We start from the raw sequence: 27,711 nt of genomic DNA on the forward strand, positions 1-27,711 counted from the left end.
CTGTGCATCTGTAGGGAGGCTCATTAAGGGCTCACAGCTGGGTAGTTCCTTATGTTGAGTTCTACCCTGATAGGAATGTGAATTCAGGGGCCCAAACACTTACACGTAGATAGGCAAATGTATAAAATGTCATGATTGTCCCACATTTTAACAAATGGGCATAGAATGCAAGCTCATCCTTTACTTTTATTTTATGTGTATGAGTAATTTGCCTGCATGTATTTCTATGCGTGACACACATATGCAGTGCCCACTAAGGCCAAAAGAGGGTGTTGAGCCTCCTGGAACTGGAATTACATATGGTTGTGAGCTGCCTTGTGGAGGCTGGGAATCATTGAACTTGGGTCCTCTGGAAGAGCAGCTAGTGCTCTTAAGAATGAGACATCTCCCCAACCCTAAGAGTGTCATTTTCAGAACATAATACTGAGCAAACTCTTACAAACTTGAGTAATATAAACTTCTTTGATTTTAAATATAAAAGGAGATTCTGGTAATATCAACTATAAAGTTTCTTTTAAAGTTCATATGAGGTTACACAAACATAAAGGCATATTCCTACACATACAGAACTGCAAAGAACCATGCATATGTAAATACAATGTAGGCTTCAACCCAACAACATACATATGAACCTATTTAAAGTATACAGTGAGCTCTGCTTCAGCCAGATATGCCTTTTCTGATTACCCAAATGTTGTATTTTCATTCCTTAAAGAGAAGCATAGAGAAGGATAATCACCCAAAGGCTCACAACAAAAAATGAGCTCTCCAGACGTCTGCACAGTTTTGTCTTTTTTTTCTTTTTTTTTTCGGAGCTAGGGACCGAACCCAGGTCCTTGCACTTGCTAGGCAAGTGCTCTACCACTGAGCTAAATCCCCAACCCCTTTATTTGTCTTTTATTCAGTGATATAAAAAAGGGACGTAAAAGAACATCAATCCCACTGCAAAAAGGTTTTGAGGCACTAGAGATTTTTCTATGGCACTATAATATAAAAATCTTCATGATATTGATTATAAATAAGATTAAACTTTAAGGACCCTTGAATATTTCCTTGTACACATGTTACATGTAGCTCTGTTCATTGCTTTGATTCTTAGAATTAATTTCTAAAAATAGCAATACCTACTATTCTGCAGCTTGCAAAGCTCCTAACTGCTGGCCAGACTTTGTGTCGCCATACTTGGATCTGTCTGCCCTTTATTTTCATCTTTCCCTTGAACTGTCATAAGGGAAATGCAAATCAAAACAACCCTGAGATTTCACCTCACACCAGTGAGAATGACTAAGATAAAAAACTCAGGTGACAGCAAATGCTGGCGAGGATGTGGAGAAAGAGGAACACTCCTCCATTGTTGGTGGGATTGCAGACTGGTACAACCATTATGGAAATCAGCCTGGAGGTTCCTCAGAAAATTGGACATTGAACTGCCTGAGGATCCAGCTATACCTATCTTGGGCATATACCCAAAAGATGCCCCAACAAATAAAAAAGACACGTGCTCCACTATGTTCATAGCAGCCTTATTTATAATAGCCAGAAGCTGGAAAGAACCCAGATGCCCTTCAACAGAGGAATGGATACAGAAAATGTGGTACATCTACACAATGGAATATTACTCAGCTATCAAAAACAATGACTTTATGAAATTCGTAGGCAAATGGTTGGAACTGGAAAATATCATCCTGAGTGAGGTAACCCAATCACAGCAAAACACACATGGTATGCACTCATTGATAAGTGGCTATTAGCCCAAATGCTTGAATTACCCTAGATGCCTAGAACAAATGAAACTCAAGACGGATGATCAAAATGTGAATGCTTCTTCACTTCTTCTTTAAAAGGGGAACAAGAATACCCTTGCAGGGAATAGAGAGGCAAAGATTAAAACAGACACAGAAGGAACACCCATTCAGAGCCTGCCCCACATGTGACCCATACATATACAGCCATCCAATTAGACAAGATGGATGAAGCGAAGAAGTGCAGGCCGACAGGAACCGGATGTAAATCGCTCCTGAGAGACACAGCCAGAATACAGCAAATACAGAGGCGAATGCCAGCAGCAAACCACTGAACTGAGAATAGGACCCCCGTTGAAGGAATCAGAGAAAGAACTCAAAGAGCTTGAAGGAGCTCGAGACCCCTTATGAACAACAATGCCAAGCAACCAGAGCTTCCAGGGACTAAGCCACTACCTAAAGACTATACATGGACTAACCCTGGACTCTGGACTCTGACCTCATAGGTAGCAATGAATATTCTAGTAAGATCACCAGTGGAAGGGGAAGCTGTTTGTCCTGCTAAGACTGAACCCCCAGTGAACGTGATTGTTGGGGGGAGGGCAGCAATAGGGGGAGGGTGGGGAGGGGAACACCCAGAAAGAAGGGGATGGGGAGGGATTAGGGGGACTATTGCCCGGAAACCGGGAAAGGTAATAACACTCGAAATGTAAATAAGAAATACTCAAGTTAATAAAAAAAAAGAATTAAGAGCTATAAAAAAAAATTCCACGTTTCTGTTACTGGTCCAGATTATAGGTACCATGCTTTTAGCCTTTTCCACTTGTCATTAAAGTAGTGATGATGTACAATAATTTATCTCTTAGCAGAAAATACTAAAAACTTCCTGGAATGTCATAAGACTTATCAATTTCCTATTTTGCATGCCATTTTCAACTGTTTTAATATCAATGAACCTGAGAGAGCAGACAAGGTGGTTCGTGGGAGGGATTGGATGAAGGAAAGAGAGAGGAGAAATGATGTAAATATATTTTAATTTCCAATAGTAATAAGGATGCATCAAAAAAAGAAAAAAAGTAAGTCTGAGAAACATTTAGTTTTTAGAGACTTGTAGACTGGTTGGTTGAAGTCAGAAGACAAAGGTCTGGAGCAGGTTCCAGTGTTCATTCTTGAGGACTGCATGGATTTTATAGTTGATAATTTCCCGGGCAGTTGATTGATAAAAGTTGCAATCTGTCAGCCCACCAAGGACAGAAGGAGCGTCTCTTGGCATGACCCTGAGAAGCACATAATTAGGCACATATGTTTGAAGGTAAAGGGTTGACAACGTTCAGTGAGCAGATATTGCAGATACAGATGTTGACAACAACTCTTAGGGACTGTGCAGATGTTTAACTAAATAGCCGAATATTGGTCTATAAATTAAAGCTGTGGCAATAACAATGAAGAAATTGTTTACTAAATGCATCTGGAGGGGGGATGAGAAATGGCATGTGTAAAGATTTCCTGTCAGATATAATTTTCAAGAATCAACTAAACACAGACCTTAACTTATGACCATAGAATTAAGGAATTTTAAACAATATCCCAATTACAGAGAATTTTGACTCCATAAAGCTTGCAACATTTTCAGATATTTCATAATAATTTTTGGGTGGTTTGGGGTTGCTGTCTAAATACTGTCTAACTAGAAATAGATTCAGAATTTGTACATTCACAAAATTGACAATGATTCTCTAGTAAATTTAAAGAGTTTCACATATTTTTATTTTTTTTTCATTATAACCATGGCTATGGAGTGTAAGTTCAAAGATCATCATTCCCATTGTACATATTACTGAGTTTTACTCCTATTTTATGGACTGTTAAATATATGTCTCTTAAGTCAGTAAGGTGGAGAAAAGGGTGCTTGCAATCAAAATCAAAAGATAGCAAAGATTTGATGGTAGGCCATTTTCATAATGGCTTCTTCAATTTGTCTTTATGATGTAGCTCATGCCAAGACTATTTGAGAGTACAGGAGATAGTAGAGTGGCTAAGTTTAAGGTGGGAAGCGATGTCCTTTCTCTGAAGCAACTGCCCAGTAATTTATTTGCTCTTGAGTGATGTTAGGATAAAGACAGACTCATTGCCTTGTTTGATACATCAGGACATTGGAGTTACCCAGTGAATATTTCCAAGCTGAACTTAGCCAGCTTGGGAATCCATAAGGATTCAAGTTGTATGTGTGGTGATAGTAGTAAGCTACTCTACAGGCGTTATCTTAGCCGTTCCAATACTGCTGTAACAAGCATGAACATGCATGTGTATATTAAGAGTGTTGATCTCCTTTCCTTTTGGATGTACAGTCAGAAGTGGGACAGGTACAGTAGACCTAATTTTAGGTTTACTGGGAGCCTCAATAATTTTCTATCTCAGTGAAGAATGAGCATACTGTTGTTCATAAAGGCTTACTAAATCTCTAATAGCCAGCATAAAGTGCCCATTCCCACATTCTTTTTGTTATTTTAATAATAATGATTCTGAATGGTGTAGTATAATCTCAGTATACTAGTGTTGGTTTTCATTTCCCTGTGGCCAACTAAACTGGACATTGTTATTTATCTGTGAACCATTTGCCTGATTTCTTTTGAGAAGAATCTATTTGGATCATTTGTTCATTTTTAATAGGTTGAGGGTTTTGTTTGTTTGTTTGTTTAGTTTTGTTTTTATTTTTGGTTAAGTTTGAGCTCTCTGTATTAAGTTAATATCATGCCTTTGACAGGTAGGTAGAAAACAAGTGTTGCCATTGAAGTCATGTATTTAAAAAAGAAATTATTGCTTATTCCAGTGTCTTAAGCTTTTACCTATATTTCTTTTGAGTAGTTTAAGCGTTCTGGGTGTTACATTTAGGTCTTTTACCCATTAGAGTTTATTAGAATATAGGGTGACAGGTTGGGGTCCAGTGCTAATATTCTGACCCTGAATAACTAATTTTCCCAGTAGCATTCACTGCAGATGTCATCTTCCCTGTGCTTTAGTCTTATTTTACTTCTCAGGAGTCAGTTGGCTATGGATGTTTGGGTTTATTTTGGGGGTCTCTACGCTGTTCCAGTGATCTGAGTATTCTGAAACCTGTATCACAGTGCTTTGATGATATGGTTCTGTGACATGTTTTGAAATCACTTACGGTATTGTGGTCTCCAGTTTTATTTGTTCATTTACTTTGGCTTATTTGGGTCTCTTTGTGCTCCTATTATATTTTAGATTTTTTCCCTCTCTATTCATTGAAGAATGTCACTGCTTCTTTGATGGAAAGCACACTTAATTTGTAAATATTTTAGGTACTACAGACATTTAAATAAAATTTTACTATTGAACATACAAATGTGAGCCTTAGGGATGCTGTTAACATTTTTTGTTCCAATGCATTTCATTTTTTAAAAGATTAAGTTTTTATGTGTATTATGAATGTTTGACTGGAAGTAAGTGCATCATGTGAGTATAGTGCTCATGATGCCCAGAAAGGGGCAGGAGGTCTCCTGGAACTGGAGTTAAGCCTCGTTGTTGTTGGCCACTATGTGGGTACTGGGAATTGAAACCCAAAGAGCAGCAAGTGCTCCCAACTGCTGAATTATCTCTCCAGACCCATCATATGAAAATATACTCTCCATTTCTTCTCCTTTCCTAATTTCTCTGACAAAGATTTTTTTTCTACTATTTGACTAAGAGTGCTAAAAGTTGACATCTTTGTCTTATCCTGAACAATAGAAGAAATGGTGTTCCCCATACAGTATGATGGTGGTGGTGGGTGGGTCATGCATTTTTATTATATATATATATATATATATATATATATATATCATATATTTTAGTATATTGAGGAACAATCCTTTTATGTCTAATTCACTCAGAGTTTTAATCATAAAGGGAATTTCATCTTAAGCTTTTTCTATTCCTACTTAAATAGCACAGATTTTTACATTCATTTCTGCTTATATGGAATGCTACATTTATTTCATGAATGTGCATTTTTGCTATAAATTTCACTTGATCATAACGAATAATCCTTTACATGTGCTGTGAGGTTCAGCTTGTAAGTATTTGGGGATTTTGCATCGGTATCATTGGAGAAGTTTATCTGTAATTTGTTGTGTCATTTCTGGTTAGGCAAGAGTAGAGAAGTAGTTTAGGAGTTTTATGGAGTGGTTGCTCTCCCTTCCTCTCCTAATCCTTTGGCTGGATTGGTTGGACTTTTAGTGGGGTCTATATTTCTTTTTTTTTTTTTTCGGAGCTGGGGACCGAACCCAGGGCCTCGCGCTTCCTAGGTGAGCGCTCTACCACTGAGCTAAATCCCCAGCCCCGGGGTCTATATTTCTTAAATCACATGCTTTCTATGTCCAACACAGTACTGTAGTCATTAGTAACTTACCTTAGTTGCCAAGGTGACAGCCCTATTCAAATGTTCTATAAATGTAATGTTCATATTCTTCTGGACCAGTCTTTTAATTTGTTAGAGACAGTCATTAAATTGACTACAATTATTAGAAATTTAATGATTTTCCCTTCACTTGGTTATATTATATTTTGACCTTAATTACTAAACATATAATTTTGAGATTATGATGCATTCAAGATGAATTAATTTATAAGAAATATATGTATTTTAGCTGTACCGTGCTAAAACCACATATACTAATAGCTATGAAAACATCTCATATAGCATGTTTGCATAGTAAGACTTTTTATCTTGGGGTTTATACTAGTCATTTTCCAACTCTTTGCAAAATTTGTGTGCCATCAATTTAATCTGACCATTTACAGCTTGTTAAATTATTAATGTGGTAAAGAAATATGCTATTTGTGTGTGTGTGTGTGTGTGTGTGTGTGTGTGTGTGTGCACTTGATTCCTTTAGGGTATCTAAATATTAGTCAATATGACATTTTGATTCTTTTATTGGATATCTAGTCATTCCTCTTTGTAAACATTGTATAGATTTTTGTTGTTATTAGGTAGAATTCCATGTAAAAATCAATAGGTCTAGCATGATAGGTATATTGTTCAAATTACTTGAAAAATTTTGTCAAACTCATAATCATAAGGATGAATACATTTACCAAAATAAGAAAGAAAATACAAATTTATAATTTTTCTATAAACTTGTAGGAGAAATATATAAAACCTTTTATTCCTTTGTGAAAAGGAGAGTGCTCTTTGAAGTTGACATTGCACAATAACTTTCCTCTCTGTCCCTTGCCCTCCAGCTTTAATAGTATTTTCATCCACAGAGTAAGTCAATTTTATAATTGAATGCCTAAACTCTATTTTTTATTCTTAGGCTTGGTATAGATTATAGTTTATATATGTTATTTGTAAACAATACAGAAATATTTAGTTTTTCCCACCATCTCAATTTTGTCATTTACTTGTGTATTTAAATTTACTGTTAACATTACTGTCTAGGTTTGCTTATTTTAATTGTTTTGTCTTTTTAAAAAATATTTAGGTATTTATTCTCTCTCCCTTTGTGTGTGTGTGTGTGTGTGTTCTTACATGTGCGTGCATGCACCTGCCATAACACATGTATGGAAGTCAGAGAACAACTTGGACAAACTAAATTCTCTTCTTTTATCATGTGGGGTTGGGAATCACTCTCTGGTCATTATGCTTGACAGCAAGCCCATTACCCACTGAGCAATCTCAGTTGTTTCATACTTCTTAATATATGCATGTATGTATGTATGTATGTATATATATATATCGCATATAATACAAGATTTCACCCTTCATTCATACCTTTGTTCTCCCTGAAGTCCTTCCTTCTATTAATAAACTGTAAACGTGTACTGTCCTTAGTAGTCAACAGCCACATAGACCTATTAAGCAAAGGGCTTAAAATGAAACACAAATTAAACATTCCATTCAGCAGTTATAAAAGCCATAATTTAGTACTCAGTAGTCATTGGTGAGTGCAGCACAGTGGACATGGAGAATATGCAGGTCTCTGGCATCATGAGAACTCCTGATACATACAATGAACCAAGGCTTTTGAATCACTGTAATTAGAAATAGTTTCCTCTTTTATTTAGTCTTTGATCACAGAAATTCATTTTAGGTTATATAAAGTTTACCACAGCATTTGATTATCCTGCTTCTTCTGCCTTTTACAGCACAATAAGGGCTTATTATTCTTGTTAATTTATTTAGAATACTTCCTGTTGTTGTTTTATATAATTTTATTTAGAAGATCTAATGCAATGTGCATATTATGTAAATACAGCATTGAAGGAATATGGCAAAGACAATACATCTTCAGCATTGATGCAATCCACCTGCTGTTGTGCCCTCCACCTATTCCTCTTTCCCTGTTGTATCTTCCTCGGTGCTTCTGTTCAGTGTTTCCTCGGTCCTACTGCCTGCCCACACACTTACTTATCCTTTCTAAGTTTGCTGGGTTCTTCTTACATGTGCTTCCACTCAGATATTTTTAACTCTTTGGAGCAAGGATCTGTGTATGAGAAAGAAGATTCAGTATTTGTCTTTCTGAGACCAGACTCCTTCACTTAAGAAGGTTTAAGCTTTGATGAAGTTAAATTTCCACAGCCTTATATGCCCCCCAAAGTTTTTGCAAGGTAGCCTCATATTCTCAAGAGTTTGATTAGATACAAAATCCTAACCTTTACATTATTTTCTCCAAGGTTTAATAAACTTTCTGCTTTGTGGACTAATATTCACTTCTTCCTTAATATTGCGACTCCTACAAGCCATATATTTCCTTAAACATTCTTTTTAATATTTTTCTTTATTTTATTTCACTCTTATACTAATAGAATTTAAATTGACTTGGCAACAATATCTATATCTTTTAAAACTTATTAGTATTCTATGTTAAAACACTTAAATGTCTTTCTGACTAATTAGTAGTAGTTAAGGAGCCCTCATACCAAATACAAAATGCATTCAGCATTATGACAAGGATTCTTCTTTTGGAAAAACCTATGTCATGCTTCTGAGTATCTCCCTGACCCATCTCTGACTCTTTTAATTTATATAAAATACCTCCTTACAAGATCCCTCATTATTGATTCTTAGCAATCAAACATTCTATTATCAATAAGCATAGCCCTCTCGGTTCGGTAAGATCTCCCGACCCTGTAGCATAATCAGACATTCTTCCTGTCAATAAGCATACCCACCTTGGTTTGATAAGAGCTCTTGACATTGTAGCATTCTCTGAATGCTTGCAACAAGAATCCCATGAGGCTGATTCAGAGTGGAAACCTCCATAAAAAGATTGCTCAGAGGACCTTGCCCTTCAGCCATACAGACTTCATCCTTTCCACCCAGTTCATTGGCTAAATTTTCCAACTCACCCACACTATACTCAGATTAAAGGCTGATTTCTTTCTCAAACGATATAGTTACATTGTAATATTTCCTATATGAATCATAGTAGCTCTGAATAAGGTCTAGTAACCATATATTGAGTAAGTTCATCAAATAAATTTTATTTTAATAGTTTTGCATGTGTGCGTGTGTGTGTATGTATACGATGTATATGTATATGTATATATTACAAGTTTTACATATGTGTGTATGAATATGCAAAGACTAAATGTGGATGTATGGCTACAGAAATATTCTATGTCTGTTTTTCCCTCTTGAATTGTCAGCTTTTGAAGACTTTAAGGTCCTGGATTTTTCTCTGTGCAGTATGCTTCATCTCTTAGACTCCCAGAGAGATTTTTCCCTTCTACTTGATTTTTTCGTAAATTTGTCTTGATGTTTCTTAGAGAGGGAAATGTTTTGTTTCGTGTCTTATTTTCCCTGTGCTTTAGTTTTCCACGATATTTTCTCTTTTCCTTTATATTTATTTTTCTTAAGTGTACATAATCCATTTCTTGTGTTTCCTTATACTCACTTTTGAAACTTCTCTTTTTCTGGGGTTACTATTACTTTAATTTTAGCATTTTCATCCTCTATAGTCTTTGCTTTGCCAAATTTTCTTTGAATTTTCTGTATTTGCTAACTTTTTCCTTAATTTTGTCTACCATCCTGTGCATCTCGCACAGTTTATTGTGCATTTTTTATCATGCAAATGTCAAAACTTAACATTTCTCCCTTTGCAGTTTGTATTATTATTTCATACTTTGCACACACTCCCCTGTTACTGTGATGCTCTGTTGCTACTGCTATTGCTGCCATTTCTGGTGTGGACAGTAGAGACTCTCGTTCAGTGTCTTGTCTTTCCTTTCAGTATTTGTTTTTGTTATTTGATGCTGTCACAGCAATATATCTCACTTTCCTACGAAATTATTTTCATTCTCCTTAGCAGTGCATGTAGACAAGGTCAGGCCTTAGATCTCAGGTAGAAAATTCTAGTCAGCAGGAAAGGCATGGATAAATTCTCCCCATTGTCAATGGACACTGTAGATGTCAAGAACTCTATCACCACTTACCAACACAGAGCCCTCAAGTCAGCGCCTCAGTTCTTGGCCTCAGAGTATCACTTGTAATAGCTGGAAAGGGGCTGAGTGCCAAGATGTCTTGTATGGATCTGTTAGACATATTCCCCTAGCCCTCAAATTGTGGCTGTTTTTCTTTTACACTGAATTTACTCCTGAGTTCAGCAGGCAGAGTCCTTTCGCAGAGTTGAAATTCACAGTAGTGGGTGCATAAGGCAGAGTCAGAAAACTTCCAGAGAAACACCTGGGTGATATCCACTACTCCTGTGCCTCCCATCGAGGTGTCAAGCTGTTTGTGTTCTAAGTCAAAACCCAGAAAGGTCCCAAACAGCCCACTATACATTTTCCAAGGGTGTTTAGGCTTTAGGACAAGAAAAAACCTGAACTATGTCATACTAGCAATTGTGCTGGGCACCATCATGTGTTTTCACATGTTGCACATTCACAGATTCTCCAAATTTACCTTGATCTTTCTGTGGACTGGATCCTTAGAACAACTTTACGATAGAATCCTACTTAGACCATCCCAGCTAGAATTCTTTCTTTTTACTTCTCCATTTATGTTTTAAGAATAAAGTCTAGACAACATTTCTTCTGTGGCTTCTATGATGAAAACTTGTTGCATGCAATCACAAAGATTGTTGAGGTTGTGCCATTCTGAGATCATCTGAGTCAGTCCTCAGGGGAAGACGCATGGTCTGGAAAGAACCTGAAGAACTCAAATCTTCTATTTGTCTATTATCTCCAGTTGCAACAAAACAAAACAAGACAAAAATACCTGCATTAGTTCAAGAGGCCCTGTCTGTCAAATATACACATGAGAAATACTTTCCAGGCATATTCTTAGGGATTTCACATTGAAAGCACACAGCTTCTCAAAGTGGTGCAGACATTAATAGTGTGAAATTCTGGTATTGTACCATTACACAAAAAGTTAGTTTTGATGTCTACATTTGGTCAGAATTCATCATTACATCATGAATACTTTCAAAGTTGTTTTGTGTGCATGAAGAAGTTTTTATATTACTTCCTTATTTAATATCATTCCAAACAGAATTAATGATAAAGTCACTATAAAGATGGGATAAAGGTGTTCTTATATCCTCAGTAAGTATAAATTATCAAAAAGTATAGTCAGTCTAAGGATAAAGAAACAAAAAGTAATTAGTTGTAGGTCTTTCAAGTAACTCTTTATGCTTAGTTTTGATGGGGAGTTGGTACTGTCATGATTTTTTGTATTCATATTCTCTGAACTTCAGATTGCTACTTCTGCTGTTCATAATCTTTGGAGCCAAAATATCTATATGAATATTTAAGATGTTAAAAATAATAATTGTACAGTAATACAAAATGTAGCCACGATCACTAAAATTACTATAACTAAACTTTACATATGAGAGAAAGCATCTCTTTACATTTGCTGGGTGCTATGAATATCAAAGCTACTGTTTGGGTTCTCAATTCATGGAATTCAGTTCAACCGGATATATTTACTCATGTGTCTTTAATTCCAGCAATGAGGTTGAGGCAGTGTAAACATAAGATCTTGGACTATGTAACTCTGCAGTGAAACCCTAACTCAACAAAAAGAGAAGAGACAGGAAGGGGAAATGAACACAGGTGTCTTCATTTCCTCTCTTACTCTTAGTAATGCATTGTTAATGATGAAAGGGATGGATGGTGGATGCCCTAACGTATCTGTTAGGGTGCCTTTCCAAATGGGTGTGATCTGAGTGTGGATCATGAGAGGAGCCACTGACTGTACTTACAGAGTGTCGACAGACCACCAGGGTGAGAATCTACAAAAAAGATATAGATAGGTCTTCTAACTTTATAAAAGAATAAGGGTATCCTGGGAAGCTTCAGGTCTCAGAGCAGGAAGAGACAACTCCTTCCGATCCACTGCATGTTCCAGCTGCTGGTCATGCTTTGCATCTGTGGTTTTCCTGACTCTCATCATAGCTTCTTGCTATGGGCCCTGTGAATCTTTATTGGCTGTCTTGTCTTTCTGGTTTAATTAATATGTGTTTCTGGGTGGTGAGTGTTGCTCATAAACATGTAACACTGTGTGTCTTATACTTCAAGAATCTCATTTGACCTGGCTTTAAAATGTCTGAAGTTTCCCTAATTTTTAAAATGTTTACTTTTTCTTTGTGTTATAAAGGTTTTAAATACAATTTCATGTACATATAGTATGTGTGTGTATTTAAAGAAGAGGGCCAAATACAAATACAGAGGAGCTATTCTAAACAACACTCTTTGGTTCACTAATAGTCTTAATGATCTGTGTGCAGTGCCCTAAACATGCCATACTTTTGCTGGTAGTGTTACAGGATAACCCCACTGACAAGTTTTTCCTGAACTTTTCTGATAAACATTCCCCCATGCATCCTTGGAGCCATTTATTTCCATTTCAGCAATTATTTTACCCTTATATCTATTTACATAAAATGTTACAATCAGGCTGGACAGCATATAAAGAGGTTCATCATTTCCCTCCTAATATCAGCATGGTAAATGGAAGTTTTGCAAATATTTACCTTGGAGAAGGAAGGGACATAACCAACTAAACAAAACTGCACAACCCATTAAGTTTGAAGAAAGCTTTCTGTTAGTTGGCACAGTGAATATTAATTATCTCAATAATAAAGTAGAGGAATGAGAAGCAATTTTAGAAGTGGCTCTTAAATTGGAATGATGTTATTTCAGTAACACAAACTTCTTGAGTGGCTATAAACATTGTTGTTAGAGATAAAAATACTAGAATTTTCATAATTAACATCATAGTATTACATGTGTTTTCTGTGCAAAATGGCTTTGCAGCTGGTAACATAGCAGTGTAGATGGTAAATTTGGATTGAGGTGGGAAAGGTGTGTCTCAGTGGTAGACTTCTTGCCTAGCATGAGTGGCTTTCCAGGTTTGATTTGTGGTACTGAAAGAAAGAGTATGGATGTAGGTAGTTAAGTTCATGTGCTGTTCCAATGTTTATTAGCTGCATGATGTGGGTGAAAACCATCGATTTTTCATCTTTATCTCAACTTTCTCATTTGAAGTACATAACAATTTTTTCCATAAGATTCTTACAAAGTTGAGTGAACATAACACCCCCAAACCAAGGCATATGTGTATACTTGTGTTACTACATTATGTTATCCTGTTTAAATGAACAAATCAACTATTGGCTGCAATTTTTCCTCTAAAAGTTTCTCAAATTTATTGTTTGTTAGTTGACCATGATATAAATCCAAAGTCATTGCTCCACATAGCCTCAAAGCAAGGAGACAGTTCAATTTGATATAGAAATTCTAACTGAGATTTACACTTAATAAAAGAGAAGGAAATTAACTAGGGAGATGTAGAAAAATTCTATAAGCATACCAAAGTGGAAACAAAAGGACAATCAAAGAAGTGTTACCAATGTGAAATGTAAAAGTCTCTACATATTACAAGTCCACATCATTCTCAAATGTATGTTACATAATAACCTGTGCAGGGTAGCTTTGTGATTGACATTTAGCAGTAGTCCACCTCCTGATAATCCATTAATGTAAGTGTGTGCATGTGTATACAATATATATATATATATATGTATATATATGTGTGTGTGTATAATACATATATATAAAATCTTTCCAGATTATTAGAATTATTAGAATGTCTCTCCATATTTTGCTTTATATTTGCTTTGCATGCTTCTTAGAAACCATTCAGTGTTAATAAGAAGCAGCTTTAACAGACCACCATGATGATCAACTAACAAAGAAAAGTATCTGTATGTTTGTTGGAGGTTTCAGTCTGTGGTCAGTTGGACATATTGCTCTGAGCACATACTGACTCCATAATTTATGGTGGCAAAAACATAATCATTCACCTCATGGCTGAGATGCAAAGGAGAGAGCAAGTGGGGATCCAGGGTCTCCCAAGGCCATTTAACTTGATTTCACTGACCTTACTGCTTCCCCTTGGGCTCCACCTCTTAAAAGTTGCACCCCTTCCCAAAAGCATCAAAACCTTTACTCCATAGGCCTTTGAAGACACTCAACATTCAAATTATAGACCCCTCCTTGCCGGTGGAAAAGTTCTGAATCATATCTTATTTAATACATGAAGAAATCTGAGAATGTTTGCATGTTAGACATCAGGCTAAAAGTTGGCTGTTGGCAATAACAGGACTGCTGTCCCTTCCTGAGTGTGCTGGGCCCTCTGACATGAATGTTTTCTTTCTCTATGTCTCCCTAATTCTTCTCATTGTCTTTGTAGCATGTTTTCTTCTCATGTTCCATTTTGTGTCCATTTGACTCTTTAACTTTGTGGTGGATTGGTTCAGTCTTGCTAAAAGCATGAAAGATTAAGCACATCTTCCTGAAGGTCAATCCTGAAGGCTCCATGCCAATTATAGGCACAGAGAGCACAGGTATCCTAGCAAGTTAATATGACAGCCAAAGAGTTTAGAAGGTCAGTTTAGTGGCAGGCACCAAGTTACATGGGGTGGGGGTTCTTTGCTGAGTCCTCACTCTTGGGGTTGAATAGAAGCTTTCTCTGAGAGAAATGTTATGAAAACTTTTGCACTTCCTTTCTTAAAAGTAATTTGGACATCAAGGGGAGACTGATAACCAGTCATATTTTTTTTCTATTTCCTTTTTCACTAATTGAATTTGTGAACTTCCTTAAACCCTCTTTCCCATGACAGTTAGAGAACTAAGATGTCACCATTGATCTGAAGTCAGATGCTTGATCATTGCTCCTCAAACAACCTTGGAAATGGTGTTTGTTAAGAAACAAATGTCAAAAATTCACACTGAAAAAATTCTATCCCCAGTATTGGAAATATGAGGGCTAGATAGTAAAAAAGAATCAACTTAGGTTTGTCTCCAAAAAAGCACAAATCAAAAGGAAAAGTATAAAGCATTGTTTCAACTGGGAACTGAACAAGAAGGAAAGTGGTGTTGATGTGTGCTGGCTCCTGGAGGCATACACATAATCTGTAGTATTATGATGCAGGTGATAAATATGGCTGGAAGCATTAGGTTGATTAAGCTTTAAAATAGAATGTGATATAGATAATTGCTGCAACAATGAATGATGCTGAAAAGCATTGTACTAAAAAAATGATCAGGCACAGGTATACACACAATATACACACATATATATATATAGATATATATGCATACATATATATACACACTCTGGCAAGGACCAGGAACTGATAGAGGTCAAAGTTGCATGGTGCTTTCAATGTAAAGCTACCAAATTATATATCATATATTTTCTGTCATGTGTATTTTATAACATTAACAACCTAATTAACTTGGATTGCTGAAGCAAGGGTATAGAGAAGGAAGCTCATCAGTTATGTAATTCAAACTTCCAGTTCCCCCTATATAACATAGTCAGAAAAGCCCCGTCTCATCTCTGCTTCTGTCAGGAAGCTTTCACTGCAGTCACCATTTGCACTAGGCAAAGTTTGAGCTACCATCCAGTCCCACTGCTAGGGCTTCCTGAGGCATTCAAACTGAACATCTTGTTCTCCACCACCATAGATGGCTCTATTTGATGCTCTATCTCTGAAAGGGTGCATCTGGAGAGCAAATCCCTAGACACAAATATAATCAATACAGCAAGGCAGGGAAAGAACATGTGGAATGCATTTTAAGTGCTGTAATAGCAGAGATAAACTATCTCAACCAAGACACTCAATGTGGGTCTCTATCAAGCATGGAAAGGTATAAGAGATAGACATTAAGAAGGGAAGTACCTGATCCTATGATGTTGTTGTTTTGTTCTTTGTACTGTTCTGACTCTTGTGAATCCTGGTGATTATAGTGAACTATGCTTATGTAATTGTGCACTAACTCCATTTGGGGCTTGTTCTTGTGGCATAAGCCATGTTTGAACCAAGTGACTGCCTGATAGTCATCCCTGGGGATGTTCTGACAATGAAAAGTCTTAATTGAAGTGAAAATGAAATGATCTCCATGAAGTTGACTTGTACACCTGGCCGCTGGAGCTGAGATAGTGCATCTCTCAGGACTCAAAATCCCAAGCCCCTCAGTCTGGGCATTTGACACCAACATTTCTGTGATCCTACTTTTTACTAATCCTAAGTTTTAAATATCTCAGTTCTGGGAGCCCTATTCAAGTAAACAGTTCTTTGACTTATTGCTGACACCCCTGGTGGCATCCTGGATCAGGGTGAAAACCACCATGTTCCAAGCCATTCAAGGAATTTCTCTTACAGAGAACTGCTTCATCTGTCACTAGCATTTTGTAACTAACCAGTTTTCATTGACTTGTGTCTTCATATATTCCTTTTTCTGTCTTTACTTTTTCTTCTTCTGTGTGAGTTATGATAAACTGGACTGTTTGGGCACCATCTTTGTTTTATTAGTCATTATCTTCTAGGTGAGGCAGACATTTAGATGCAAACTTAGATATTAACTCACCTTATAAGTATCTTTGAATATTTCCCAGCTGAAACAGGAGATAAGAGTATACAGAAACATCCCTGCCTGTCATTTTTTATGAGATTAGCTGAGCATGCTTCGAGCCACTTTGTATGCCATCAGTATAATTTAAATTGAACATGTTCAAAGAGTTCATATCTGCCATTTGACCTTTTGGAATATATGTTCTATTACCTTGAGCTAAGCATGACCAAATATGTGTCTGTCATCTTGATTTAATGATGACATTAAGTTGAACACGCTTAGGGAGAAAGTCACCCACAACTTTCTATATCATTATGTATAGAAATTATAAATAAAATTCCCATATGTATTTTGTTGGAATGTAGAGTTATTGCTTTAGATACAATTTCAGGTTCTCCTCCCCGCTGTAGGAATAAATATTTATTGTTCTATTTCTTGGCTGTACTTGTCTTGGACTTTATTCTCCAAGATGCAAGCTCCTTGAATTAGATTATATTTTTTTAAAGAACAGAATGACTTATCCCTCATGGAGAAAGCACAATTCTTGAGGTTAAACTTTCCCTCACATAATAGTGGACCTTTTGATCTAGTGTGATACTTGTTCAGGGAGACTGTAATAACTATTCAATATATGCCAAAGCCTTCAGATTTCAAGAAAACTCTACAATAGGTAAGTAACACACAAAGAAAAAGTGTAAGAATAATAAACTAACCTAGGGTCTATGCCAAGATATCCACCTAGCATTAAAAAGAATCCCCATGTGGTTGCCTGCAAAGAGCCTTCAGTGTTTTTTCTTTGAAATTATGACCATTTAAAAAAGCAATCCTGCCCAAGGTCTCATCTCTCTTGGAAGAACCATATTTATGGTTGGTTGCCATTAGAGAATAAAGGCTTTTTCTTTTTTATTATGACTTTCCTCCATTTTAATACTCCTGCCATGGTCAAATCTGGAGTGTGGCTAGTTGAAGCCTTCACTGAGGCATACTAAGCCCCCCTCTCAAGGTGCCCAATCCTGATTCCTCACTTCCCATTACACCCATGGTAGCATGAACACACTTCAAAATCAGTTTGCTCACAGTCCTTCTCAGGATCTGCTCCTCCAGTAGCACAGAGCTCAACACAAGGAACTTCAGGAAGATGATGTCTGTATGATTGTTCATCACTGCATGAACTTTGTCCTTAACCTTAGCTAACAAGTTATACTGCATTAATTTTGGTACAAAAGAGGATTTGAAAAGGACTCTCGCTGCCAACCAAGCAAATGGGAGCAACACTGACAACACATACTAGAATTAAGGAAGAAGATTGACAACATAAAATCAGTAACTGTGAAAACAAACTGAAGTTCTCTAAACTGACCAAGGACTCAGACAAACACCAGGAGAGACAGAGTGTGTGAGATAAATGAGGGAATGGGATGTTGTCAAGCTCAAGTGGATTGTGCTACATTTTTTTAAAAAAGAGAAATAATAAAGAACACACAGAGACAGAAAGACAGACAGACACAGAGAGAGAGAGAGAGACAGAGACAGAGAGATGACGATGATGTGATTAGTGCCCATTAAATATATTAAGAACTTTTGAACTATTTGGTTAATTAAGAACAAAGTAACATCATTTATTAAATCACAGTATGTTCAAACACCATTCATATGTATGTATGTTATGTATGTATGTACGTATCTATGTATATAATATATAATATATATAATTAAATGACTAATTTTTCATGCTCTAGGCATGAAATAAATGGCTACTTGAGAGTTCTAGTCTCAAGATACTTTATTATTCAACATTAAAAAAGATAAAGTGAGGGCTGGTAAGGTGGTTTAGAAGAATGATGCTCCAACATATAACAAGGACACATGCTCCAGTATGTTCATAGCAACATTGTTTATAATAGCTAGAAGCTGGAAAAAACACAGATGCCAGAGTAATGGATACAGAAAATGTGGTTCATCTACACAATGGGGTATTACTCAGCTATCAAAAACAATGACATCAAGAAATTTATAGTCAAATGGATGGAACTAGAAAATATCCTGAGTGAGGTAACCAAATCACAAAAAAACCCTACATGGTATGTACTCACTTATTAGTAGATATTAGCCCCAAAGCTCAGATTACACAAGATGCAATCCACAGACCACATGAAGCTCAAGAAGAAGGATGACCAAAGTGGAGATGCTTCAGTCCTTCTTAAAAGGGGAACAAAATATTCATAGGACAGGATATGGAGACAAAGTTTGGAGCATTGATTGAAGGAATGGCCATTCAGAGACTGTCCCATCTGGGGATCCAGCCCATATAAATACAGACACCAAACTCAGACAATATTGCTGGTGCCAAGAAGTACATGCTGAGAGGAGCCAGATATAACTGTCTCCTGAAAGGTTCTGCCAGAGCCTGACAAATACAGTGGTGAATGCTAGCAGCAAACCATTGAACTGAGAACAGAGTCCCCATTGGAAGAGTTAGAGAAAGGGTTGAAAGGGCTGAAAGAGCTTGCAACCCTTAAGAACAACAATACCAACCAACCAGAGCTCCCTGGGATTAAATCACTATCCAAAGAGTATACATGGACAGACCCATAGGTCCAACTGCATATGTAGCAGAGGATGGCCTTGTTGGGCACCAATGGGAGAAGAACCCCTTGATCCTGCCAAGGCTGGGGCCCTCCCAATGTAGGGGAATGTCAGGTCAGGGAGTCTGCATGGATTGGGTGGGTGGGGAAACGCCCTCATTGAAGAAGGGGGTGGTGCCATGGGATCAGGGGTTTTTGGACAGGAAACAGGGAAAGAAGATAATATTTGAAATGTAAATAGAAAAATATCTAAGAAAAAAAAGATGGTTTGGAAGGTAAGGTGCTTTAAGAGCAAGCCTAGTGACTTGAGTTTAATCCTTGGAACCCACATAAAGATGGATGGAAAGAACGACACTACTAACATTTTTTCTGAGCTCCACATGCATGTATGCATGGGTGTGTGAACACAAACACACACACACACACACACACACACACACACACACACACACACACCTCATGCATACCGTATATGATGTGAGGGCCAGTGAAGTGTCTCAGTGTGTAAAGGACCCACATCCTGAATGGAGACAACTAACTCCTGCTGCTTGTCCTCTGACCAGCACACACATTCATAGCAAGTAAGTGTAGTTGTTTCAAAAGCAAAACAAAACAAAAAGACAATGTAAATTGTGTCTCAGAGAGTTATTAACACAAGGAAATAGACAAGCAAGCAAACAAAAATGGCAGAAACTTAAAGGTTACTCAAGAGCCAATTAAGTCTTCATGTGAAATTGGAATGTATTTCCAGGTCAGGAGAAAGTGTTCTAAGTTTATCATCTTAACCTCAAGATGCAATCATATATAAGTAGCTCTGTACTTAAGAAACCCAATCACAAAAGCTCCCACATGGAAAGCAAGCGTCTGACATTGAGAGTTGGTAGGTGAACTCTAGAATTACTGAGTCTGGAAGTCTGCCCTTGAGATACAGAATTAAAAGATTGTCAGAGGCAAGGGGTGTTGGCAATAGATGCAATGCCTAAACATAACAAAGGGGAATGCCACCAAGATAATAGGGGAGCATGCACCTTGGCAGTGCTAAAGCTATTTCACTCATTAGAGTAAACACAGCTTCATGTGAGAGAAAACCCAGCTCGACATGCTTTGGACAACAAGGAAAATTTATTGATTGTACAAGAAGTCCTAGCAAAAAGTGCACCCACTTCAACAATTGTTAATCTACCAGTTCAATAACATCTTAGGAAGTGCAGTTAATTTTGTTTATCTCCCGGCTCTATCTTGTTCACATCATCTTTTCCTTCAGATCACAGCACAGCTGCAGAAGTATCACATGTCAACAACCAGAAGAAAGGATGAATGGAGAAATATCCCTCAGAAATTTCCCAACATGTCTCCTCCCTCATCCACAGGAACAAAATGGGGAGTTACCCATCTATTTACAAATCTCTGGCAAAACCAATATTGTGATTGTTATGAGTGGGCTAGCATAACATGTATGGAGTTGTGCCCATCATTCTAAAACTGGACAGTGAGACTAAATTAGAGTTCCTAAAGCAAGGAAGGGGGTATTTGGTACCCAACCAACCATATTGGTTCTACCATCTGTCAATGAAGCCGAAGATGTTAAAGACAACATGGTTCTGTTGTTGACAGACCATCTGATTTTTTTCTTTTAATCCAGGAATTTAGATGTTTATGCAAGATCTCACAACTTAAAATTTATTTCTAAGAAACCAAAAACAGTTTAAAAAATAAACTTTGTGTGGTCAACATCTTTAATTTAGACTAAATAAAACACATCTGTAATCCAAACCCAGCCAGCAGGTCGCTAGTTTGTGACTTCTGGTTTATGTTCATTTCTTTAGCTAAAACATTATCTATCTATTTAGAAAGGGAGGTTTCCTCTAACCATGCCAGTAGTTGGCATACAAATATCTGTGACTAATTTTTTTTAATTAACACATTTTACTGGATTGTAGAATACTCCCAAATAACAAGGTTAATACAAACGTCAGGAGAAAGGGTAGCATGGACACATAAAACAGGGTGCTTACATACATTTTTTAAACTGGATGTTCTAATTTGACAAGTTAAAAGAATCAAGACGTTGCTACTTAGTTAGCAATGAATGCACCTCCCCAGTGTCTTATGATTTTGTTTTGTCCTTTCTGTCCTGTTTAATTTTCATTAGAGAGTACATCATTCCTATCCAAATGAGAAATTTAAGGCCTTCAAGATATTCGAGCTATCAGTCAATGTTATAGTAAAAATAAAGGGGGAGGGGGATCAACTAGAGTTTTACAGTTTATATATTCCTTTAGCCATCTCCCTAGGAGTATGGAAAGGAGATCATTTAAATTAGCATGGATATTTTCAAAAGTGTGTTTCTTAAATGTTTTAATCTCTTCAAAATATAGCACAAACCAGAACATGTTAACCTCTGAGGGTCAAGAGCACTAGTAAGAATGAAGTAAGCACATCTTCTTTCCATCCAAAACATCGACATTTCCACTCTTACCATCTGATCATCGACCCTGGTTTAGTTGTTGCTTCAGACTTTTGCATTCGGTCCCTTAAAGATAGAAAAACCTCTCAGATGATCAAAGCATGCTAAAAAATTACCTAAGTAAATATAAGGTGACACTAATAAAAATGTAAAAGAATTCCATGAAAACTTACTCTGTAGTGTATAAACTATGTAATGACTTAGCAATGAAGAATTAGAAACATCAGAACGTCAGAATGGAAGGTGAGAATCTCACTCTGCATTTCTACTGCTCTTGCAGGTAATTTGCGGAATAAGAGCAGAGGAGGGGAGGGGGAGTTATGAGCATAGAGAAATAGTCCAGGACAAGTAGCCTGACCAAAGAATGAGGTGCAAAGAGAGGTATGGATGTTGGGAGGTTGACAATGGGATGTTGCATTTATTTCCATCATCCTTGTGCACTATTATGAAAAATGAGGAACTGGGGTCACCATGATTTTGTAGCTGAGAATTTGTTTCAGTATCCCTTACTTAGGTTATGAAGAAAACTCAGAGTTAAGGCACTTATGCCAGTCCCTGCCTCACAGTAAACACCTTATGTGACATGGTTGAGACTTTTTTCCTTGGCCCTAGTGGTGAAAAAGAAAAGACAATAAAAATTTCATTGTAGATATCTTATGTGGGTGCAGAAGTGGGCTTGCTCTAAAAGTAGTAGAGGAGGTGCTTTTGTGTTGCTACGATAAAACAAAAGTAAGTCAGTCAGTATAAATGGCACATTTTGCCTACTTTAGCCAAGGTTACTTCCTTTGTTGGATTACTGCCCACCTTGTCACTTAAGTATAATCTACTTTCCAGGGGCTAGTTCGCACTCCAAATACCCTGTCAGTGGTTTTCAGCTTCACCAGCTTCACATGTTGACATCAAGTGTTTTCTCATTAGCTTCTCACACTTTGGCACTAATAGCATTTGAGGAGCTAGGTACACCAGGCATGTGTGACCAATTTGCTCACTAAATCTATGAGACATCTTGACAAAAGGAGCTTTGGCCCTTCCTCTTCTATATACAACAAAGAGCTAGGCATAAAGGAACTACACATGAGTAAATGGATTTTGACATTTACTTAAGATTAAAAAGGACTTGACTTTTATTCAAGCTTCCTTTCATATGTCAGCTTTTCACATTCTACTTCTTACAAATTAATAATAACTTCATAAATATCTAATTTTATATCCTCTGGAATGAGCATCCAGATAGAAGTCTTTGGAAGATATTTGCCTTATACAATAGATACATTAATTATTTTTAACATTTGTAAAAGAACTATTGTTTTTACAGTAAAGATTCATTAGCCATAGGAAGTCAGTATAGAAGAAGGCCTTGCCTTCCAATGTTGCCCAGAACAAATGTGCTATGATGGGGTTAAATTAGCCTAGGGAGAATTGACAAAAGCACTGTGAATTAGAGCCAGTTGACAGAAAATCCACCAGTGAGTATTGAATACTTACAAGGAAATAGGAATTGGTGGTGGTAGGAAATTTGGCTCTGTGATTAGCTAGTAAGAAGATAAAAAGGGAAAATCAGCTTGGAGTAATTTCTTCAAAAATGTTATATGCATGCTGAAAATGGTTAACAGTTTTCAGGGACAGAGACTTTATAAACTCACCCACAAGAATATTTCTATACCCATGAGTTTGACACTTTCAGTTAGTTCTGAGCCTCTAATCCAGATATAACCACAGTGTCAACACCTACGTGATGATAAGGGTTACTGTGGACTTATTTTGTGTATCCACAAAACATCCCATGTTAAAGACCTAAGCCCTGGTGTAATTATTAAGTTTGGGGCATTCACAGCTTGAGATGGAATTCGCAGAATTGGATCCATGTCTTTATATGGAAAGATACAAAAAGATGATTTTATCTCCTCTTTCTCTAATATTTCTCTCCTCTCCTATTTTTTTCTTCTCCTGTCCCCTCAATTTAAAGCCAGGAAGCAGCCCTCACCAGACACCAGGAACATCCAGCTTCTCAATTTTAGAATTTGCAGTCTCAAGAATGGGCAGAAATAAATGTTGTCTAATCTGTATAACCTATGCTAAACTTACTAATAATGGAAAATATAGAGGGTGAATTGTACTAGTTGCCAACTTAACACAAACCTAGTTGTATCTGAGAAGAGAAAATATCAATTAATAAGATGTCTTTACAGGATTGAAATGAAGGCAGGTCTCAGTAATATCATCTTGATCTATGATTGATGTGGTACAGACTAGCCCACTATGGGTGGGGCCAGCCTTGACAGGTAGTCCTGAGTTGTGTAAGAAATCAGGCTAAGCAAGCCAAGAAAAGCAATTCAATTAGCATTATTCCTCCTTGGTTTCTGCTCCAATGTTTACCCTGGCTTCCATCAATGATGGATTTATAAGATAGAAGCTGGAATAAAACTTTTCCTCTTCTAGTTGATGCTAGTCACAATGTTTTAATTCAACAATTGAAACACCAACTAAGACATGAACATTCTGTTATTATCAACTTCCAAATCTAGGTTCTTAATTTGGGAGATAAGTTCAGAGGTAAAATTGTAGAAGGATATTGTCACATTTAGCAATTTAAAAAAGATTAGTGGAAGAGATTGTGTTTTAAGTTAATATGAACATAAATCTCAATACTCTTCTGAATCAGTAATGTGGTCTCTGTCTTTTGGGAGCAGTTCATTGAGGTTGGACTGGATGGGAGAGAAGGGAAGTTGTTAACTCACAACATCAGGTGGAGGCTCCTGCTCTTCAGTGGGCAGATCAGACACATGGAGCTTTTTCATTTGACTCATCTAAAAGGAAAACGTTACAATGAAACCATCAAGTGCCTAAATAAAGCTTGCAGGTAAGTGACCCTTTCCCAGCTTAACATCCTGAAGTAAGACAGGTAAGATCTCAGTAGCAAAGCTCAACCATTTACAGCAGGATATCCCCAGGGATACCAGGAATAACTTCCATCACAAACATCACCATTGATGCTGTCCTATTAATTTACTTGAGCTGAACGCCCTAAACATGTAAGACATGGCAAGGGCTATGTCCTAATGTTACATATTACATGTGTAAACATACAAATATATGCATCACTTTATAGAGAGAAAAACTTACCAGAAGTAAGAATAAACTTAGAGTTAAAGTGTTCAGAATGAGAGTGGGTAGAGAGGGGAAAGAGAGGATGGGGTGCGGGGGGAGGAGGGAGAAGGAGAGAGAGAGAACCTGTAACATTTCCTCCTTTATTCTGTTTGTATTTTATGAGCTCTTTTTACAAGGGCTTTTTTATACGAGAATTCTCTTTTGTGTTAAAAAAAACACTAGGGAAGATTGACAATGTGGGGTGTGCAGAGTTCACAAATTTTACTATTTGTTGTTGTGTGGTTGATTTCTAGGTACTACTATACACAAATGACAGACTCAGGCCAAACTAGAATTAACCTCCTAGGGTTGAACATCCTTACCTTTTGGGGTCTACACTTCTGCCTGTGTAGCTTGGCATCCTTGATGGGTGGTAGCCTGTAACAGAGAACAAATCCTGTGAACAAAACACCACTTTTACCATGCCAGAGAGTTCCAACAGAGGATGAACAACTTCCTTTTTCCACCATGCCCTATTCTGCTACCAGGGTTCCTTCTGTTCCCTCACAGATGATCCCTCAGCTTTTAGTTGCAAGTTAGGCACCACTACTATCCTGTGAGTCATAACCACGACTAGACATTTTCTTTTATTTCTTGGCAGAACCCTGATCCCTAATAATAATGGTGTTGAGTCAACCTTTTTCTAAATCATGATATTTAATTATTCTTAGTTCATCAAGTATTTACCTAAGAGTTATTTTGTATGAATAAGTTCCACCAAAATAAGTCAGACTTGGAAAGAGATGAAAAAAAGATCTTGCTATGCTAAAACGGTGTTTGCAAGAGAAAGGATCTCCATACACCAAAGCTGCTGATTCTCACTTTGGAAGAAAACAGCAGGCTTTATGAACATTTCCCTTTCCCCATACTCATTGAAAGTGATTTCTATACCCTTAGGAGACAGAAATCATATTCATGCAGAAAGTGGGAATATTGCAGCTTACTTATAGAAAATCCTCTGCAAGATGTCTGTTAGACAATAAATGTGTTCTCTTCTTAATAAAATGCAAAAGTATTTAGTAATGAGAGCTAATGTCAACTCTTGTCATTAAAAAAAATAGCCACAGGGAGAAAAGGATGCAAATCTTGCTATAAAAGATTGCCTGGGGAAAGGAATGCCTAGTTTCTGCTCTGCAAACAAAACAAAACAACAACAATAAAACAAAAAAAAAAACCCAACCGAACAAACAAAAAACCCCAAACCAAACCAAACCAACCAACCAGCCAAACAAACAAACAAAAACCAAAAGAAGACAAAAATGAATACAAACCACCCAAAAGCATATGTATGGATTTATTAATATTTGAAATAAAATAAAATCTGAAGAATTAAGTCATAGACTCTAATGTCAAATGAAGCAGATGACAGAGGGTCCCCAAAGCACATAAAGGCATACCTCTGAACTCTCCTTTGTTTTCTTCTGGCACTTTGGTGATAGATCACTATAGCAATCACCACAAATATGACTGCCATGGGGAAGAACACACCAACCACGGTTGAGAAGTCTACAACAGAGAGCACAAGAATTCTGTTGAGGACCCAGAATCTTACCTCTCACTAGTCTGTCTCTTTTCTTCCATTCTTTCTTCCTCAATTCCTTCCCTCCCTTCCTCTATCCTTCCCAATCTGCTTTACTTTCTTCCCTATCTTCCATTCTCTTTCTTTCCTTCCCACCCTTTCTTCTTTCCTTTTTTCCCCCAGTAATCATACAGTCCATGTAACCCAGGCTAGCATTATACAGATTATGTAGCTAAGGCTATTCTCAAACTTGCTGTCATCCTTGTACCTCCAGCTCCCATGTAACAAAATGGAATGCTTTGAACCTGTCCTGACATTTCTATTTTTCACAAAATTTACATAGCTTTTGCCAAGTGAATCTGTCTCCATGGAAAGTTTCTCACAACTAATATAATGGTTAACCTTCACTGTCACAATATCTGTGAAATGGGAAGAGGGAAGACCTCTTGAACATGGGTTGGTTTTCCAGGCTGAGCTGAAGAGGGGATGAGCAGAGAAACCTATGGACACTGTATTTCTTCCTGCTTTCTGACTGTAAGTATCATGTGACCTGCTACCTCATTCTCCCACTACTATGTATTACCCACCATGATGGACATTATCTCAAAACTGGAAACTAAAGCAAGCCCTCCTTTCCTAAAGACACTTAACCAATTATTTTGTCAAAAAAACAAGAAACTAGCAGAATTGGAAGAATGAAATTAGTGTTGGTGATGATTACAGTTTATAAAGAACAAGTAAAACAGAAATCCACAGGACACCTTCCAGAAAAGTTGGGCTAAATGTCTTCTTACTGAGAAGTCTTAGCAGAGAAGAAGGGAGGCTGCAGTAGGAGGAGGGTGAAGCCTCGGAGTCTAAAAGAGAGTATAGACTAAGAGGATGGCAAAGCAGGAAGCAAACACATTTTAAATCCAGCCTTGGAATGAGAAGAGAAAGAAATTAAAGCCTTGAGATAGCATTGCTCTCACTGACAAATAAGGAGCTAAGCCATGAGCAAAAAGCTGATGGAGATGTAGTTCCTGTTTCATCTTTGTTCCTAACCTACCAGCCTAAGCAATTAATTCAACCTGGATGCACTGACATCTCATCTGTTCATTTGTTTTACACTTATCTGAAACCATCAGAGACCAGAAAGTTCACACATCTGAAGAACAGATTAGCCACTCCTCCTAGTACATAGATTAGCAATCTAGTCACAAGAGAAAAATGCAAAAAAAGTTACACATGTGAAGACATATTACACAGGTGGAGGTAGACACTACAGAAAGCAGAATTCAATAGAAGAGAATAGTGTGCATTTGAATATGTAATTCTCTTCAACTTCCATAAAATTATTATTCACTGAAGTCAAAGGAAAATAAAACTGGCATTTCTGCT

The 27,711-nt window shown here is 37.1% G+C and overlaps 1 protein-coding gene across 1 annotated transcript; it reads right to left on the minus strand.

Moving 5' to 3' along the window:
* Positions 1–20,307: 20,307 nt before the first annotated feature.
* On the minus strand, positions 20,308–26,315 carry LOC102550654 (disintegrin and metalloproteinase domain-containing protein 28-like). Its single transcript, XM_087586863.1, has 5 exons — positions 26,213–26,315; positions 25,139–25,193; positions 24,407–24,475; positions 23,154–23,200; positions 20,308–21,734 (listed from the first exon to the last, which is right to left on the minus strand). The coding sequence occupies exons 1-5, from the start codon at positions 26,287–26,289 to the stop codon at positions 21,677–21,679; spliced, it is 306 nt and encodes a 101-aa protein (XP_087442989.1). The 5' UTR covers positions 26,290–26,315; the 3' UTR covers positions 20,308–21,676.
* Positions 26,316–27,711: the final 1,396 nt, after the last annotated feature.

This window comes from Rattus norvegicus, chromosome 15 (assembly GCF_021556685.1).
Source record: "Rattus norvegicus strain SHRSP/BbbUtx chromosome 15, alternate assembly SHRSP_T2T, whole genome shotgun sequence".
Classification (NCBI taxonomy): domain Eukaryota; kingdom Metazoa; phylum Chordata; class Mammalia; order Rodentia; family Muridae; genus Rattus; species Rattus norvegicus.

Coding starts and splice junctions, on each gene's coding strand:
- LOC102550654 (XM_087586863.1), bottom strand. CDS start 26,289: ATGGCAGTCATATTTGTGGTGATTGCTATAGTGATCTATCACCAAAGT. Junction 25,194..26,212: donor AAACAAAGGAGAGTTCAGAG/GTATGCCTTTAT, acceptor TCTCTGTTACAG/GCTACCACCCATCAAGGATG. Junction 23,201..24,406: donor AGGAGCCTCCACCTGATGTT/GTGAGTTAACAA, acceptor TCTTCTTACTAG/CTAATCACAGAGCCAAATTT.